This window comes from Scyliorhinus torazame, chromosome 15 (genome assembly GCF_047496885.1).
Source record: "Scyliorhinus torazame isolate Kashiwa2021f chromosome 15, sScyTor2.1, whole genome shotgun sequence".
NCBI classification, from domain to species: Eukaryota; Metazoa; Chordata; class Chondrichthyes; order Carcharhiniformes; family Scyliorhinidae; genus Scyliorhinus; species Scyliorhinus torazame.
The window spans coordinates 12,225,146-12,244,975 of NC_092721.1; the positions used below are offsets into that span (position 1 = coordinate 12,225,146).

General features: G+C 47.0%; 1 protein-coding gene across 7 annotated transcripts in view; it reads right to left on the reverse strand.

Moving 5' to 3' along the window:
* Window positions 1–14,265: 14,265 nt before the first annotated feature.
* mbnl2 (muscleblind-like splicing regulator 2) overlaps window positions 14,266–19,830 on the reverse strand; it is a 120,016-nt gene continuing 114,451 nt past the window's right edge. For all 7 annotated transcript variants that reach the window (XM_072476109.1, XM_072476110.1, XM_072476108.1 and 4 more), the window contains one exon: window positions 14,266–18,229. In XM_072476109.1, coding sequence (XP_072332210.1) covers window positions 18,090–18,229 — 140 coding nt within the window. In that variant the 3' untranslated portion in view covers window positions 14,266–18,089. The remainder of the gene's footprint in view (window positions 18,230–19,830) is intronic.

The following is a 19,830-nucleotide window of genomic DNA, read 5'->3' on the forward strand; positions in this document are numbered from 1 at the left end:
CGACCCCCCCCCAACCTCCACCCCAGCACGGACCCCCCCCCCAACCTCCACCCCGGCACGGACCCCCCCCAACCTCCACCCCGGCACGGATCCCCCCCCCCAACCCCCAACCTGGCACCGACCCCCCCCCCAACCTCCACCCCAGCACGGACCCCCCCCCCCAACCTCCACCCCGGCACGGACCCCCCCCAACCTCCACCCCGGCACGGATCCCCCCCCCCAACCCCCAACCCGGCACGGACCCCCCCCCAACCCCCAACCTGGCACCGACCCCCCCCCCCCCAAACCTCCACCCCAGCACGGACCCCCCCCCCAACCTCCACCCCGGCACGGACCCCCCCCCAACCTCCACCCCGGCACGGATCCCCCCCCCCAACCCCCAACCCGGCACGGACCCCCCCCCCAACCTCCACCCCAGCACGGACCCCCCCAACCTCCACCCCAGCACGGACCCCCCCCCCCCCAACCTCCACCCCGGCACGGATCCCCCCCCCAACCCCCAACCCGGCACGGACCCCCCCCCCAACCTCCACCCCAGCACGGACCCCCCCAACCCCCAACCTCCACCCCAGCACGGACCCCCCCCAACCCCCCAACCTCCACCCCGGCACGGACCCCCCCCCAACCCCCAACCTCCACCCCAGCACGGACCCCCCCCAACCCCCAACCTCCACCCCAGCACGGACCCCCCCCAACCCCCAACCTCCACCCCAGCACGGATCCCCCAACCCCCAACCCGGCACGGACCCCCCCAACCTCCACCCCGGCACGGACCCCCCCCCCAACCTCCACCCCAGCACGGACCCCCCCCCAACCCCCAACCTCCACCCCAGCACGGACCCCCCCAACCCCCAACCTCCACCCCAGCACGGACCCCCCATCCCCCAACCCCCAACCTCCACCCCGGCACGGACCCCCCCCCAACCTCCACCCCGGCACGGACCCCCCCCCCAACCTCCACCCCGGCACGGACCCCCCTCCCCAACCTCCACCCCAGCACGGACCCCCCCAACCCCCAACCTCCACCCCAGCACGGACCCCCCCCCCCCAACCTCCACCCTGGCACGGACCCCCTCCCGGCATTCCCCCGGAGCCCAGCCTACTCTAACCACCACCCCCCCCCCCCCCGCCGCACACACACACACACAAGCCGAGACACACCTCTTCTCACGCAATCAGTCTGCGGCCACGCCATTTCCTGCCCAGAGCCAACCCCCCAGGCCGTCACTCACCTCCACGCTGGTCGGCGTGAGCCTGGAGCACCGGGTCACGCCGATGAAAAGGAGGTTTGATTGCCGTCGACGTGAACGGTCATCACGTCGACGGGACTTCGACTCATCCGGAAGGGAGAATATTGGCAGGCCGAAAATCGGCTGCCTTGCGCAGACCCGTGACATTCTCCGCGGCAGCGGCGCCATTAACGCCCCGCCGACTTTTCTCCCTTCGGAGACTTCGGCGGGGGCGGGATTCACGGCGGCCAACGGGCATTCTCCGACCCTCTGGGGGGTCGGAGAATGACGCCCCTTATCTATGAGTGAGAGGCGAGGGGGAATCTTACATGAGTAAAGTATGGAAAAATGGAATTGAGGGTAGATGATCAGCCATGATCTAGTTGAATGGCGGAGCAGGATCGAGGGGCCGAATGGCCTACGCTGTTAATGTTTTAATTCCAATATGACTCGGGCAGCACGGTAGCATAGTAATTAGCACAATTGCTTCACAGCTCCAGGGTTCCAGGTTCGATTCCCGGCTTGGGTGACTGTCTGTGCGGAGTCTCCCCGTGTGTGCGTGGGTTTCCTCCGGGTGCTCCGGTTTCCTCCCACAGTCCAAAGATGTGCAGGTTAGGTTGATTGGCCATGATTAAATTGCCCTTAAGTGTCCAAAATTGCCCTTAGTATTGGGTGGGGTTACTGGGTTATGGGGATAGGGTGGAGGTGTTGACCTTGGGTAGGGTGCTCGTTCCAGGAGCCGGTGCAGACTCGATGGGCCGAATGGCCTCCTTCTGCACTGTAAATTCTATGACTTCCTCAGAACAGTTTCAATGAAAAGTCATTTTGGATTCTGAACGTGAACGATTTCTCTCTCCATAGAAGCTGGTAAACCTGCTCAGCTTCTCCAGCATTTTGTTTTTATTTCATTTCGTTGGAGACAAGAAAAATGCTCTCTGACTTCCACCACACTCTGGGTGAAAATATTACTGAACTCCCTTCTAATCCTTCTGCGAATTACTTTAAATCTAAGCCCCTGGTAATTGTTCCTTCACCTCTCTGCTAATGGAAATAGGTCCCATCCACCCTCAGTATTTCACACACCTCAATTAAATCTCCCCTCACACCCCAATCACTGCAAGGTATGATTGCAGCAGAAGTCAGTGGCCACTCTAATTGACTGATCGTTACATCCAGCTCATTCCCTGTATGTATCATTGCTCAGCGATGAGACAAGTTCAGGAGCTGCTAAATCAGTTGCTCACCTCCTCCTCCTCCTCTCAGCTCTTCTGTTAACATCAGTGCTTCATGTACCTGCTGTCAGTGCCAGAGAAAAATGCAAAACCTGTATAATTCTTGATTTAGTTATCCCAATTGTTGCTTATTTTTTTGCCAGAATGAAATGAACGTTTCTGCGCAACTTTCCAGGGCTGTGCCCACTGGAGATCAGTTTAGTACCCGAGGAATGATCCAAACACACCATCCCAAGATTTCTAAAATGTGTACCCATCTCTAGCAAAGCTTCATGTTAGGAAATCAAAAGTAGTCAAGAAAGCATACAGAATGCTTGCCTTCATTGGACGGGGCATCGAGTATAAAAACTGGCAAGTCACGCTACAGTTGTATGGAACCTTGGTAAGGCCGCACTTGGAATATTGCGCACAATTCTGGTCGCCACACTACCAGAAGGGTGTGGAGGCTTTGGAGAGGGTGCAGAGGAGGGTTTGCCAGGATGTTGCCCCGGTCTGGAGACTGTTAGCTATGCAGAGAGGCTGAACAGACTCGGACTGTTTTCATTAGAAAGACAAATGGTTGAGGGGGTGACCCTGATAAGAGATCTACAAGGTTATGAGGGGCATGGATAGAGTGGATGGGCAGGTACTCTTTCCCAGAGTGGAGAGTTTAGTCATCAGGGGGAATAGGTTTAAGGTCCACAGGGTAAAGTTTAGAGGAGATGTGCGAGGCAGGTTTTTTTACACAGAGGGTGGTGAGTGCCTGGAACGCATTGCCAGGGGAGGTTGTGGAAACAGATACATTAACAGTGTTCAAAAGGCATCTCGACAAACACATGGATAGGATGGGTATAGAGGGTTACAGCACTAGGAAGTGCCGAGGGTTTTGGCCAAGGGTGGTATCATGGCCGGTACAGACTTGGAGGGCCAAAGGGCCTGTTCCTGTGCTGTATTGTTCTTTGTAAGGGATTTATATTTGTATTGGTAAACATTAGTGATAAGGTATAGTTTTAGATGGGTTTAATTTAATGTTTTTGTGCCTGGTTCATGCTGGACAAAAGCGTATTTGTATGTGTGGGGGTCGGTTAAGTTCCAACTGTGATAGAGAGATACTGCGTGAAGAATAAATATAGTTGCTTGCCATCTAAAGGCCCTTGGAGAAAAAAACTTTCCTTTGTTTTTTTAGTTTTGGCTGGAAGCTACTGCAGTTGGGGACAGGCAGCTGGAGAGGGCACATCTCTGCCAGCTTTGCTAGAAGAAAAGCCATACAATGGAGTAAATGGTTAAGAAAGCCAGTTCCAGAAATCTAAAGGACAGCTACTTAAGGAAACTAGAGAAATGAAGAGGAGTTTCCAGAGATCTTGAAGTTAAAAGGAACAATGAGGAGCTGGGAACTGAACAGGGTACTATTCATTTCAAGTCAGCAGAACTGTAAAGGGGCTGGCTAGTGGGAAGTCAGAAAGGTATCTGAAGTGGTTCTAAGGTTTGTGATATCTTACTACAGAGTGTGAGAAGTTTTTGAAATAATGATGGAATAATTGTTGGTTGGATATCGGAATTTGTGTATAAACACAGTCAAGGCAAAGAAATCCTAAAAGCGATTGGTGCAAAAGTGTTTTTCAAACCTTTTATGCCCAGGACCCATTTTTACCAACTGGCCATCCTTTGGGACCTATGCCGGCTGACTTTCACGACCCACGCCAGATGACCTTTGTGATCCACGCCACCCAAATTTCACGACCCACCATTTTCACTTATCTTACCTGTGATAGGTGAGCTGCTTGGTTCTCACAATCTCACTCGCTTTGTTATTCAATGTTACATTTCTGATAATTACTTCAGCTGACGATTTAAGATCTCGTTGCATCCGTTGAAAACAATAAAGAGGCTTGTCCTTGAACTCGCCATGCTTAGTCTTCAAATACCTTTGACGTTTTGGAGGTTTAAACTTTCATTTACCAATACTTCCCTGCATATAACACACATGAACTTTGAATCCTGATTTGCAGTGGCACAATTAATACACCCATACCTCAAGTTATCATCTTTATGATGCTGCTTTGTTCCTGTTTTCAGCTTCGTCATGGGTTGTTCACCAGAGGCCCTGGAGTTCACACCAGCACTGCTGGCAGCTGCAAAATGGAGGAATCTCTCTCACACCCAGAACATGTGACCTAAGAGTAAGGGCATGTGATCTGCTCTCTGCCGGCGCTCCAGGCAGGAAGGCTCCAGCGATTTAAGAAAATATGCTCCTGGGTCAGGAGGAGGCGTCCTGCCCGCGAGGCTCCAAGGCTGCGCACTGCTGAGGGGGCATGCATGCGCGGAGCGGCTGGCATTCTGAAAGCCGGCCGCAACCGACATTCTAAAAAGTCAGTTATGCCTTTGGGCACCACTTCCGGCGATCGGGTACGCCGCGACGCATGGCCCCACGATCGGGAATGCCGCAATGCAGGGCCCCGACCCCCTCCAGGCAGCAGAACGCGGCCCTGGGTTTGAAAATGACTGGTGGACAACCTGGCAGAAGTGGAGCAGAAGCACTGTCCAAGAGTCCACTGGAAAACGCGGAGTGGATTTTGGAATGCAAAATGCTAACAGAAAACATATTTACGAGAGAAGGTTTTGAAGCATGTTTTGGGAGTAGAGTTTGGAAGCTCTCATATGACAATCACCTGGGGGTATTCCGAATAAGGAATCCACAGAAACTACCTTGCTTTCAGAGCGGTGGGTGTATTTGACCATAGCCAATCGGTGTGCCTTAGAAGAGGGACTTTGTGTGTCAATGAGACCATTATAGATTCAAATGCACTGTGTCATCCACGTTAATCTTAAAAACGGTGTAATTTATAACCTGCATGTAATTTTTAACCTAAGGTGTGTGTGTGGGGGGGGGGGGGGGGGGGGGGGGGGGGGGGGCGTTCAAGGAGTATTGTAATATAATCCATTTTCCAAGTTTAATAAAAGCTTTTCTTCTTGTTGTTAAAATTAATTAGAGGGGCCGGGATTCTCCGACCCGGCTTCCCCATTCTCCGGCGCCGATTCTCGGGGCACCCGTGGGATTCCCCGCTGCGCCGGCAGCGGCCCCCAGCCGATTCTCTGGGCCCCGATGGGCCGACGAGTTTGGCCGAGTCCCGTCAGCGTGGATTCCTCACCTCCCACACGGTGGGACCTGGAAGGTGAGTGTGCGGCGGCTGTCCTGGGGGGGAGGGTGGCTGGGGGATCCAACCCTGGGGAGGGGTGGGGGGGGGGGGGGCACGGTGGCAAGGCCCACGATCGGGGCCTACCGATCGGTGGGCAGGCTGGTTCCGTGGGGGCCTATTTTACACCGCGCATGGTCCCTGTAGAGCTCCGCCATATTGCCCTGGAGCCGTCACGGAGAAGGGAACCCCGCGCATGCGCGGAGATATGCCGGCCGTTCCGCGCATGTGCGAACCTGCGCCGGCTGGAGCTGCGGGACCACTCCGGCGCCAACCTAGCCCCCTAGGAAGGGGAGAATTCCTCACTTTCGGGGACCATTGACGCCAGAGTGGTTGTCGCCGCTTTTCAAGCCGGCGTGGGGACATAGCCCCATTTCTAGAGAATCTCGCCCCCCGTGTCTCAGTTCCTCCACGGTTGAGTGTAAAAAAAAAGGTAAAAGTTACAGTCTTTTGAGGCAGGGTTCCATTCTGGGACCTCCCGCCCAACTTGACAAATGTACCCCCTGTATCCTCTCCGTGTGTGAGCAGTGCTCTGCTCAGGTGCTGAGTTTTGATTTTGTTCTGGGAAGGATTTGATTTACAGATATTGGGGAGCCGCAGATTAGTGCTGTTCATTGCATTAATCTTAATGCTCTCCTGCTCATCAATATTGGGGTCCTCTTTGCAAGCTGAACAGCTTGGGGTTTGACAGGTCACCCCAGTTACCGTCAGAAATCATCCTTCTTGTAATCATCTGGGTAAAATGATCTGCCCCAACCTGCCCTGCAGGATCACTTTCAGAGTCTTACAGCAGGAGGAGACTATGAAAGAGGTTACCAGTGCCATTTACTTGGATATTTCACATTCCAGTTGATACTATACAAACATCACGGAAGTGGCATTGATTTAAATATTACTTATCCTGTAACTCTTCCTGTTGATTTGTTTGCTTTGATTTATAGACCACATAATTCATTTCACTTCAATACAAAGTCAGATATTATATTCAGTGCTCAATGATGCTGAGATCTCAACCAAAATAAATCTTGCAAACAGTTGGGGAAAATGCCTCATGATCAATTTTTTTCTTTATTTGCTCATGGGATGTGTAGGCATCGCTGACAAGGGCAGCATTTTTGACCATTCCTAATTATCCTTGAACTGAGTGGCTTGCCACACCGTAACAGAGGGCAGGTAAAGTCAATCGCGTTGTGGGTCTGGAGTAACATAATAATAATCTTTATTAGTGTTACAAGTAGGCTTACATTAACTCTGCAGTGAAGTTACTGTGAATATCCCTTAGTCGCCTCACTCCGGCACCTGTTCGGGGTCCACAGAGGGAGAATTCGGAGAATTCAGAATGTCCAATTCACCTAACGACACGTGTTTGGGAGGAAACCGGAGCACCCGGAGGAAACCCACACAGACACGGGGAGATCGGGCAGACTCCGCACAGACAGTGACCCAAGCCGGGAATCAAACTTGGGATCCTGGTGCGACCCTATCACGTGACTCAGGGCGGCACAGTGGTTAGCACTCACGGCGCCGAGGACCCGGTTTCGATCCTGGCCCCACGCCGCTGTCCGTGTGGAGTTTGCACATTCACCCCATGTCTGCGTGCCTCACCCCCCCCCACAACCCAAAAGATGTGCAGGCTAGGTGGATTGGCCACACTAAAATTGCCCCTTAATTGAAAAAACTAATTGGGTACTAAAATATATATTTTAAAGTCACGTGACTCTCTACATCATTCAGTTGGTGGTACTGTTCGCGAGTCGCCCATTAACCTTTCCTCTGCTGAACACCCTCATCTTACACAATTAACTTTAGTGAACCAAATGGGTGTTTATGACAATCGATGGTTGTTGTCATGGTCACCGTTACTGAGACTAACCTTATATTCCAGATTTATTAATTGAACTTGTACTCCACCAGCTGTTGTGTTAGGATATGGACGCCCGTCTCCAGAACTACAGCGTGGGCCTCTGGATTACTCGTTGGAGTGGCTTTACCACTACCCCAACATCTCCCTCCCTCCCCCAAATATCCCTGATTAAACGTTACATGAGGGGTGTCCTGCGATCAGTTGGCCAGGGATGCGTCAAATCATCATGGGTGCTTGCTTCTGCAGTTCTGCGCCAATACCTGAATCGCTGGATAATACCTTAGTGCAACACCAGAGGGTGCAGCTGTAGCTCTTTAGAAGCTGCAGTAATAACTCTTGAAATTGCTTGCTGATATTTTCACATCTCCCCTACCATGGGGAATCTCTCATTATTTGTTCTCTCCCTCTTCTCTAATGAAGTATTTTCGATGTGCAGTCACTGTTGTAATGGCGGAAACACAGCTGCCATCTTAAAAACACAGGTTGATAATTATAGGATCTAGTCTCACTGTTTCTATAGCAATGCCTTTACCGATCTTCCACCCTCCCCCACCTTTTATTTAACCTCCTAGTTTAATCTTTTGCAGATGCAAGCACCTCAGAAGAACGGAGCATGGCACAAAAATAGTAATTCCTTTCGACAGTAAAGATAATGGAATTATAACTGAGCTATGGAGCAACTATTTTCCAGCAAGGAACATCACACCAATCTTTAGCAAGGATTTCAAAGCCTTCGACAGGGTACAGATGAGATTTACAAGAATGGTATAAGGGACTTCAGTTACATGGAGAGACTGGACATCACAGGGTTGTTCTAACAGCAGAGAAGGTTAGCAGATTTGGTTGAGTAAAATAAATGAGAAATAGCTTCCAGATAGCTCACAGATTTATTATTGGCAAAACAAACATTTACAGGGCTATGGGTAAGGATCGGGGAGATGGAAGTAAATTGGATAGCTTTTCTAAAGAGCTAGTACAGGCCTGAAAGGGCGAATGGCCTTCTTCTGCGCTGTATAATTAGCTTAAATAATTATGGTACATTTATGTTTCAAATTGAGTTTGGGCATGCCTGCATACTCTACCCCTGCCAGCACCTCCTTCCCCATCACAGGGGCTGGTTTAGCACAGTAGGTTAAACAGCTGGCTTGTAATACAGAACAAGGCCAGCAGCGTGGGTTCAACTCCCGTACTGGCATCCCCGAACAGGTGGCGGAATGTGACGACTAGGAGCTTTTCACAGTAACTTCATTGAAGCCTACTTGTGACAATAAGCGATTATTATTAGGAGTATATTCGGAATACGCCCGATGGACGTGGGAGAAAAAGGAATATTCCCTCTCCTCCGGGTACCTAAACCTCCTCAGATCAATCCCGCCCTGTTCTATAAACACCCCTAATTCCCTTTCCATCCCTGTCCTAACCATCAACTTTGGCTTCGACCTGTCCACCCTTTGGTCCAGCACACAATTAAAATTCCCCCCCCCTGCCCCATCCCACCCCCCCAGAAATCCTCCCCCACCACACCTCCCATAATCAGCTTCTGCGAATCCAAACTCAGAATGGACGCCAACAGTTTCTTAATAAAATCTACCTCATCCCAGTTGGGTGTGTAAACATTGACCAGAATCACCGGTGTCCCTGCAAACACCCACTCATCATTACATACCTCTTGCAACCCCCTCGACATTACAAACGTCACCTTTTTACTAAACAGTCACAACCCGTGACTTGGAGTCAAACCCTTTAGTGGAACGTTTGCCCAACCCACCCTCTCCTTAATCGTATCTGGTCCTTAACCTGTAAACGCGTTTCCTGCAGGAAAACCACATCCGCCTTTTCACTTTTTAAATGCGCACGTCCCTTGACCGTTTAGCCAGTCCATTTAGCCCTTGGATATTCCAGGTTACCAGCCTCACCAGGGGCTTCCGGCCTCCATCCCCTAACCGCCGCTCCACCCAACTATCAGCTCTCCAAACCGCTTGAGCCCACACAAAATGGCCACCCCCTCCATCTTCCCCTAGGTCTACGTTGAAAAACAACTGCGCCACCAACCCACCCCCCCCCCCCCCCCCGGCTACCCACCGCAGCCCCCAACCCCACTGCTGTTTACCAGCATATCTCGCTAGCATGGCGGCCCCTGCCTAGAAGCACAAAGAAAGGACATCACCTCCTCCACCCATCTCACCTACCCACTCCATCCACTCCTGTCTTCAATGCTCTACCCCCCCCCCCCACTCCCTCAGCACTAGGAAGCGCACATAAAAAACATCACACATTCATATGAAATATCAGTAACATGAGACAGATGCAATAAAACATACGATTGACAAATCGTGAAACAAAGAGTCCCAACCCTAACCCTCCCCCAGTCCATGGTCTTGAACAAAGTCATTCGCCTTTTTGGTGTCTGAAAATAATGTTCCTTTCCCTTGAACGTTACCCACAACTTGCCTGGGTACAACACCCCAAACCGAACCTTGCGCCGGTTGGGCGTTGTTTTGGCCTTGTTGAATCCCGCCCGCCTCTTGCCAGGTCAGCCCCAATGTCTTGATATATCCGGACCCGATTCCCCTCCCAGCTACAGTCCCAAAATGCCTTGGCTCACTTCAGAATCCTCTCTTTGTCCTGAAACCTGTGCATACCCTCAATCACAGTCTAGGGTGGCACCCCTGCCCTCAGCTTCTGTCCCAGCGACCGGTGGACCTGATCCACTTCTGGGGCCCCCACCCGCAGCACCTTGCACTTTTACCCCCAGCATCGATATCTCCGCCTCCAGTGATACGATTCGGTCACTCTGCTCTGAGATCATCTTCCCCACTTCTTTTGTTGTCACACTCTGGAAGAAGCGGAGAAAGGTTTGGAGGCACAAAGATCCACGAAGAGGTGCTCAAGCACCCTCAATCGCTCGCGACCCGTCTCCCTGCATTTCCTTCCGCCGTTGCTGAAATTCATCTTTAATGAAGCTCACGAGCTGCTCCATCTGCGATGTGGCCATCGATGATGACCCATCCCTCTCCGCTATCTTTCCCAATAGTGCTGCGCCACGAGGCTCCCCCAGCACCTGAGCTCGGGCTCTCACCGACTCCTGCCGGGTCTGGTACTCCGTTGTCAGCCCACACTACTCCACCACCCACTTCTCTCCTCACAATTTGTCACCATAATCACGCATTGAATGGACAAAAAGTTCCAAACTGACACCTCCACGCAGCTGACACCACCTGTGTGCAACCGGTCAAACCATGGCCACCACCGGAAGTCCTAACCTTAGGACACCAAGGGGCAGTTTAGCATTGCCAATCCACCTAACCTGCACATCTTTTGGAGTCTACAAATCTATTTCTTTCTTACATACATTCAGTGACATGGCCTCTACAGCTTTCTGTAATAGAGAATTCCACAGGTTCACCTCGAGTGAAGAGGTTCCTCCTCAGCTCAGTCCTAAATGGCCTCCCTTGTATCCTTACACTGTGACCCCTTGTTGTCGACATCCCAGCCAGAGGAAGCATCATCCCTCCATCCAGCCTCCTTCCACATTATATCATCTCACCTCATCAACGTATTTTCTCCCTCATACACTTAATCTTGCTTCCCCGCAAAACGATCTATGGTACGTTCCTCAACTATTCCACGTGGGGGCGAGCTCTACATTCTCAACAGTCGCTGGGTAAAGAAATATTGTCCAAGACACCAGGTACAGTAATTCCCTGCTCTTCAAAGAATGGCCTTGGGGTCTTTTACAGCCACCTGAGTGAGCAGACAGGGCCTAAGTCTCACCTGAAAGAAAGCATCTGACAGTACAACCCTCCCCAGGTACTGCACTGGGAGTGTCAGCTTGGATTATGCGCTCAAATATTTGGAGGGGAACATGAAAGCATGAGCTTCTAACTCCCAAGAAGAGAGGGGTATCTAGAAATAGGTATACAGAAGTGATGCTTTAAGACTGCATATCGCCTAGAAATCTTCTTAGCTCAATTGGGTGTATTGGGGCTGGTTTAGCACAGTGGGCTAAATAGCTGGCTTGTAAAGCAGACCAAGGCAGGCCAGCAGCACGGTTCAATTCCCGTACCAGCCTCCCCGAACAGGCACCGGAATGTGGCGACTAGGGGCTTTTCACAGTAACTTCATTTGAAGCCTACTTGTGACAATAAGCGATTTTCATTTCATTTCAACTGATATGAAGTGGCTTTAGTCAACGTGCAATTGCGAGCTGAATAATCAAGGGACCAGTACAGGTCCAGAAATGCTTATTCGCTTCCCTTGGGGTCGTTCCTTCTTCCGTCTTCCTTACAGCTCCTGATGTTTGCATTTTTGTTTTATTCTTATGCAAAGAAGAGAAAACGATAACCCTGTGAGGATGAGAGAAGTGTGTGCATTCTGAGTTTTATAGATAACAAAACTACCGTTTGCTCATGATACAAACTCCACTGTACTGGGAAGACCAAAACAGATTGGGTCCCTTTTGTGTGGAACACCTCCGTTCAGTCCAGAAGCACAAACTGTTGGCACGGTCATTAGCACTGCTATTTCATAGCGGCAAGGACCCGGGTTCAATTCCGACCTTGGGAGACCGTCTGTGCGGTGTTTGCACGTTCTTCCCGTGTCTGCGTGGGTTCTCTCTGACAGTCCAAAGCAGGTAGGTGGATTGGCCATGTTAAATTGCCCCTTAGTATAGGTTAGGTTACAGGGATGAGGTGAATAGGGGAGCGGACCTGGGTGGCGTGCTCTTTCGGAGGGTCGGTGTAGACTCTTATGGACTGAATGGCCTTCTGCACTGTAGAGACTCTTGGGACCCCCCCCCCAGCTTTCCATCACCTGTCGTATTATTTCTCCAATTCAGTTTCACTCTTGTCCGTGGCCTCCTACGCTGCTGAATGTAAGATTGGGAACACTTCTGGCAAAACACTTTGCCGTTCTTCCAGACTCAGAAATTCAGACCATAAGTACCTCTGTCACTTTTTCATTGGCCAGCAGCAGGCGCTGATTCCGTTTTCTGTGCAATCTCCTGCAAGCCAAACTTTTGCTTCATTACCAACCCATTTATTCTTTCACCATAGAATCCCTACAATGCAGAAAGCCAGTCGGCCCATCGAGTCTGCACTGATCATTCAAATGAGCACACCATCCACCCCACACCACCCTATCCCTGCAACCCCATAATTTAATCTGCACATCCCTGGACACTAAGGGGCAATTTAGCACAACCAATCCACCTACCCTGTACATCTTTGGACTATGGGAGGAAACCGGAGCAAACCCACGCCGTAGTGACTCAAGGCTGTAATTGAATCCGGGTCACTGATGCTACGAGGCAGCAGTGCTAACCACCATGCTGCCCTTTCATAATTTTGCCAGTTAATCTCACTCGTCCTCCACCCGATCACAAATCCTCCCTTTTGTTCCTTCTGCCCCTGCATGTTCTCAAAGCCTGCCACATCCCTTATCTTTTCCCAGTTGCTGGTTAGCACCTTGCTTCACAGCTCCAAGGTCCCAGGTTCAATTCACTGCTTGGATCACTGTCTGTGCGGAGTCTGCACGTTCTCCATGTCTGCGTGGGTTTCCTCCGGGTGCTCCGGTTTCCTCGCACAAGTCACGAAAGACGTGCTGTTGGGTAATTTGGACATTCCGAATTCTCCCTCTGTGTACCCGAACAGGCGGCGGAATGTGGCGACCAGGGGCTTTTCACAGTAACTTCATTGCAGTGTTAATGTAAGCCTACTTGTGACACTAACAAAGATTATTATTATTATTATTAATAGGGGCACAGAGTACAAGAACAAGGAGGTTATGTTGAACTTGTATAAGACACCAATTCACCCTCAGCTGGAGTAGTGTGTCCGGTTCTGGGTGCCGCACTTTGGGAAGGTTCACAAGAATGGTTCCAGGGATGAGGAACATCAGTTACGAAGACAGGTTGCAGAAGTTAGGACTGTTTTTCTTGGAATAAAGGCAGCGAAGAGGAGATTTGATAGCGGTGTTCAAAATTGAGGGGTCTGGACAAATAGGGAAAAACTGAAAGGATTGAGAACAAGGGGGTGCACATTTAAGATAATTGGCAAAAGTAAAAGCGACAGGAGGGAAAACTCTTTCATACAAAAAGAGTGGTTAAGGTCTACGAATGCACAGCGAGTGTGGTGGAGACAGGTTCAACTGAGGCATTCATATGAGACTGTTATATGAAAAGGAAGAACGGGGCAAAAAGGTGGGTGATGGCACCATGAACTGTTCATTCAGTGAGCCAGTGCAGACAGAATGGGCCGTCAGGCCTCCTTGTACATAGTAACAATACTGTTCCATTACTTATCCCATTACCACACCTTTGGCGTGCATCAGCACCCCTTTCCTCATTGAAACGCTCTCAACTTTTGCCCTATTACAGACCTTTCCCTGGCTCTATACTTGCTTAAGAGCCTGTTAAATCTCCAAATCCTCCTCGTAATGGTGAACGGTCACCAACATGAAACTTTGAATGGTCGTACTCTCACACTGTCAATGAAAGTGGACTTTCAATTACTTAAATTCAGGAGCTTTAACGGTTTCGACCTTTCCACACAAGCTGCCTGACCTCCTGAGTATTTCCAGCATTTTCTGCTTTTTAGTTTTTCCAAAGTTAGCCCGCTTTAAAAAAAAATCTTTGGATTTCTTGTGTTGCCACAGTTGGCAGGTAAAGCATGATTGAAAAGTCTGACGTGTATCATTCTAGGATATGTGCAGGAATCGACACATGTAGAATTTGATTACCAACAATTCTGAAATAACACAACACACTGTTCCCAAATATTTCTTTATTTTTCCCCTCAATGGTCATAAAACAAATAGTTGTATTTTCGGAAACATAACAAGTGGATCTCATTCATCGTTTGACATAACTGTAACATAAACAGTATAATCTGGCCGCAATACAGAGTAAAATCAGTCAGTTACGGTATACCTGGGAAATGGAGAAGCTGTATACAGACAAATTATTTCATTGCAAAGTGGCATATCACTAAAGCCTATGGCACAAGAATGACCAACTGCGCTCCCTATATGCGTGTGCTCGCCTGTGTGTGTGTGTGTGCGCGCGTGCGCACGCGGAGCTATTACATTCTTCAACTGCTAAAGATTCACCAAAAAAGAAATCAAAGCTAGAAAACATATTTGGCTGCTGTCACTAGACAAGTTCAAACCAGTTTTGTAAAATATTGATCTGAACACTTTCCAGGCGTACGTTCGCCGAAACAACGCGAGCAATTATTTCCAACCTAACACACTAATGGATCATTTTCAGACCAGAGAAATGAATATCAGACATCACAACAAAATTGACTATAAACATCCATGACTCTCGTAGTGTGGTGTTAGGACAAATCTTGTTGTTACAATCCAGTAAGTTGTAAATAAGGGAACACAAATTGCTTAAGAGTTTGGTTAAAAATGTTCCGTTCTAGTGAGGGACGTTGTTTGACTGTCAGTCAGGCTTTCATGATATGGTTTGAATATTTTATCTTTGCTCAAAGCTACAAGCATGAGAGATTAAGTATGGTTAGTACACCCCAATAGAAGCTTGAATGCTCATTTCTGAACAAAAAAATTGCAGCATACAATTTTCATATATAGCTTTTAAAAATACAGTTTAAGTGTTAACTGCTAAATATTCCAATAGGAAATATATTATATTTCAGTAAAGAGTTACAATTCACACACAACTGCCTCTCTCATGAGAACGCTTTGGATGGAGTATTATTTAGTTTTTATTTAAAAACCTCTGCTGTTCATTTTACAATATAAAGACAGCTTTATTACATATTTACTATGTACATAAGTGCAACAATATATGTTATCCATATTTGTACATCACCAGGATCAAATATTTCAGCTGCTTGCCAACTCCGAGACAGTCGCAACACTTCCAGAACAACAAACCCTTTTTTTTGTCTTTAAAAGGGAACACAAAAACCAAATGGTTCCTTGGGTGCACCTTTTGAAAATATTCAAACTGTATCAATATTTTGCCATCTGACAGTTTGCAAATGACTACAAGTCAATATCTTCAGGTAAAATGGCCCACGTTGTCAGCTAGAAAACTGATGTAAAAAACATAAAACTTCATCTATTCTTAAAACCAAAAGAAAATGTATAATGTTACTCGTTAGCATGCTATTTGTTGTGACATACAATCGTTTTACATTGACGTTCTAATTCTTAGTAAAATTCTAATTAGGCAAGAAAGATGGTTACAGGGTGGAGTATGAAGCCTTAAAATAAAAAATAACCTAAGTGCGCTGGATAAGTGCTGTGGCCACAAAGGGAGGCGTTTTTACTATAGTGCAACAAGCCTTTAAGCCAAGTACACTATTTCATAGCAGAAATTATTGCTATTACATCATAAAATTGATGAAGAGTACTGTGCTGCTGCACAGAAGACAAGAAACGTAACTTTCCCGGAATAATGAGTATACTTGGAATTGGGAAACAAAGCTTTAAAAAAAAAAAAAAACACACCCGAAAAATATATTATGACGTAATAGCTGTTGAACTAATCACAATGGGTAACTTGCACTGACATCTGAAAGCCACATTGTGATATAATTTCCGATATGTTAATGGTGTATCTTACCACGTATAACCATAGGTTCAGTCGACTTGTAATTAATTGAGCTCCATATGTGTAGCATAAGTGTAGGATTAAAAAAAAAAAACATGACTACTAACCCTCAATAAGAAAAAGAAAATCAATATACACATTATCTTTAGGATCAATCCTACTAGAAAACCATAAACATTTCAGATCAGAAAATCAATCTTATAAAAAGATAAACCTATTACAAAAAAGGATATACTTTCAACACAATAAAGATCGTAATCAAACTATTAACTAATTTCTAATCATTACACTGGATGGATCTAGCTAAAATCTTTGCTAAGTCTTGAAACAATCATTCTTTAAATATAGGCTATAATTAAAAAACTAAAATAAAAGTTTATTTTTATGTCTGCTTTTTGTGATTTTATTCTGATTTTTTTTGTGGTTACGGATTGCCCTACTGGCACTAAAATGAACATGGTTGGATGCAAGGGTAATCCTACAGTACGGAGTCCACCTTTGTGTATTTTCTATGTTTAATATTTTACATAAAACACCGTTCAACAAAATTATGTTGTAAAATTATCTTCAAAGCCTCTTCTAAACCTTATATTAGAGTCACTATTGGATTAGGTGACTTGCAAAATGGACCAATAAATTTGGTAAGAGTTTACAGTCTTAGGATATAATTTGGTTTAAAATAAAAATAAAATCACCAGCCCCCATCTTTTGCACTTTCGCCGGTTAAAGGTCATTAGTGAAATTAGGGTGCAATTTTACTTGGGAAGAGCCTTTTTGTTAGAAAAAGAATAATTTTCTTTAAAAAAAACGTTAATTTCTCTCTCATCATGTACTCCAACTATGTTTTCGCCAAATCGCACCAGTTAAATCAGTCTGCTTTGCTAACATGAGAAAAGACACAATACAATTTTGGTACAACTTACGCTTTTTGCACATACTTGTGAATAATTGTCCCTCCCTCCCCCCCCCCCCCTTTTTTTTTTTTAGGCACTATTACATATATCATGTTCTACATTATAAATGATTTTATAATATGGTACACCTTTCAGAGTTGGAAGAATCTTTGGTAACAGAGTAAATACATTGGGCAAGTTGAACTTGAGCCGCAGCAAGACAGGCTGACCCAGCCTCGTTTCCCGCCCGACTTTGTGGCCAGCCATGTCCTCTGCAGCTCCACATTGCTAACCCTCTTCGCAATTATAGGGACGGGTGCTGAGAAACTGATTTTAAGATTTAGACAGGGTTCAAACTTTGAAATAGGTCACCCCAGCAAACTAAACCATCCTCCAAAGTCTGATGCCAATATAGGATTATAGGTACCCAAAACTAACCGCACACTGCATTGGGAAAAAAGACAATCCTTTCACGCTTTGCTCACATTCGTTAACAAAGGCATGACGACCATCAACAATGTGAATGTAAAATAAAGCCTTTGAGAAGGCAAATTATATCTGTGCAAATTTCAGATTAATATGAACTCTATACCCACTGTGTTTACTTGAAATATTATTGTAGTTCTTTAAAGTCACTGCTCCTGGTTTTTTTTAAAAGGATCAATGTTGATCAAATGCTATTTTTCGCCCACAGTGATTAATTAGGCTACTACTGAAGATTTAAATACCCATTTCGTTTTACTCTGTAATTTTCAAAATGGGATTTAATTGTCCATGGAGTACAGTCCTGTCTGTAAATGTCTGTATGGATTCTTCCAACCCTGTGGGTGCTGCTTTTGTTTTTGTACACAATGATCTCATAACAGATTAACAATATAACCACATCACACTCTTTACAGAATGTAATGGTGAAACATCTCCACAAAATGAGACATCAGAAAGTAGATATACCATTTCTTTGATTGTAACATTTGTCATAGTGCTAGGGTTATTTACAGGATATATGAATATTAAATATGCATCCGAACTCATCTATATCCTTAAGGTGTATGATGCATTTCCCATCACAATTTTGTATTCTTCCTCAATCTAAATAGAATTTCTTTTAATTTGGTTAGCATGCTGGCTGTGGTAAGCCTAATATAGATGCAGGTTGGGAGGGAAGATGATAGTATTTACAGTAAGCCTGTTCGTGAGTTTCCATAGAGACGTCCTGCGGATTCATCTGCTTCTGGTTCATTATTTCAGTATGACCTGAGAGATATTTAAAAGAAAAAGAATTTAACAAGGTTTAACATAACACAGCTATGCAAGTATTTGCAATGACGTGAAATGACCTATATAAAAAAAAAAATCAATAAATTGTCCTGATCACTTTAAACAAAACATGCAGGTTGCTGCAGAGACCACACAAGCGAGTATTGCATGAAAATATATTCTGATCATTACCAGAAATTTAGAAACAACCACTGAATATTAATTTTGTGCCGAGTTGTAATCTCGAAATCTCAAACTGGAGGACAGCAAATGCACCAATTTAAATCTTCAGCTGGGGTCGGAACAAATTTGACAGGTAGGTCCACAAATGAAGACATGTTCATAGCACGGACTAGTCCAGTTATGTCGACTGAGCACGGTACCAGGAAAACAAGGAACATTGTCCGTCTTCACACTGTTTCAGTTTAGTTCTTTGGGCGCTGAAAAAAATCGACTGCGCTCTGCTTTGGTCTGGTGATGTTCTTAGTTGATGTGAATGGAAACCCATCAAGATGATTATGGCTCAGTTTTGAGAAATCCACAAAAGCAGAGATTCTGGATCCTTACCAGTGCACACTGACCTTCCTTTATCTCAGCATGGAGAACACAGCTGAAAATTGGGAGCAGCCAAGATTCGCAAAGCCTCAGGTTCACACATGTACTGCAGGAACTTAACCATCAAACACCATGGAGCTCAGGGTGGGGCTTGGCTAAGTTTCCTACTACTTTTTATCCCCCCAAACCATGTCTTTGGGGACTGGTCTGTAGGGTTATCTGGACCTGCCTGCCAAAAGTCTCATGAATGCTGTGCTGGGTCAACCCCTACAGGTTCTATTACTGAGCCAGACTGGCTAAGCACTAGTCAACAATAGTGTACCTTGGTAAGAAATCTCACCCAGCTCAACTATTGGATTACGGAGCAACAGGCATGCTTGACTTCTTCTAGGTAAATAGTAATCAAATAAATACCTGGGAAACACAGGATTTGAGCCCTAGTTAGGTAGACAGAGTGTACAGGGGTGAAACAGTTCAGTTATGAGGCTAGGTTGCGTAGCACAGGCTTGTACTCTTGCGAATCTCGGTGAGGTGAGAGCAACTGCCCTCGACATCAAGGGGCCCTAACAAAACTGGAGTCAATGGGAATCAGGGACAAAACCCACCACTGGTTGGAGTCATATCTAGCACAAAGGAAGATTGGGGGTGGGGTGGGGAGGAATGTGGCGATGAAGGGGAGGTTACCATTGACCAGAAACTGAACTGGCCTAGCCACATAAATACTAGCCACGTAAATACTGTGGCTACAAGAGCAGATCAGAGGCTGGAAATCTTGCAGCGAGTAACTCACTTCCCGACTCCCCAAAGCCTGTCCACCACATACAAGGCACAAGTCAGGAATGTGATGGAATACTCTCCACTTGCCTGGACCTGTGCAGCTCCAACTCGACGCTCAGCACCATCCAGAACAAACCAGCCTGCTTGATAACACCCCATCCGCCACCTTAAACATCCACTCCCTCCACCACTGATGCACAGTGGTAGTCGTGTACACCATCTGCAACAATTCAGCAAGGTTCCTTTGACATACTTTCCAAGTACGT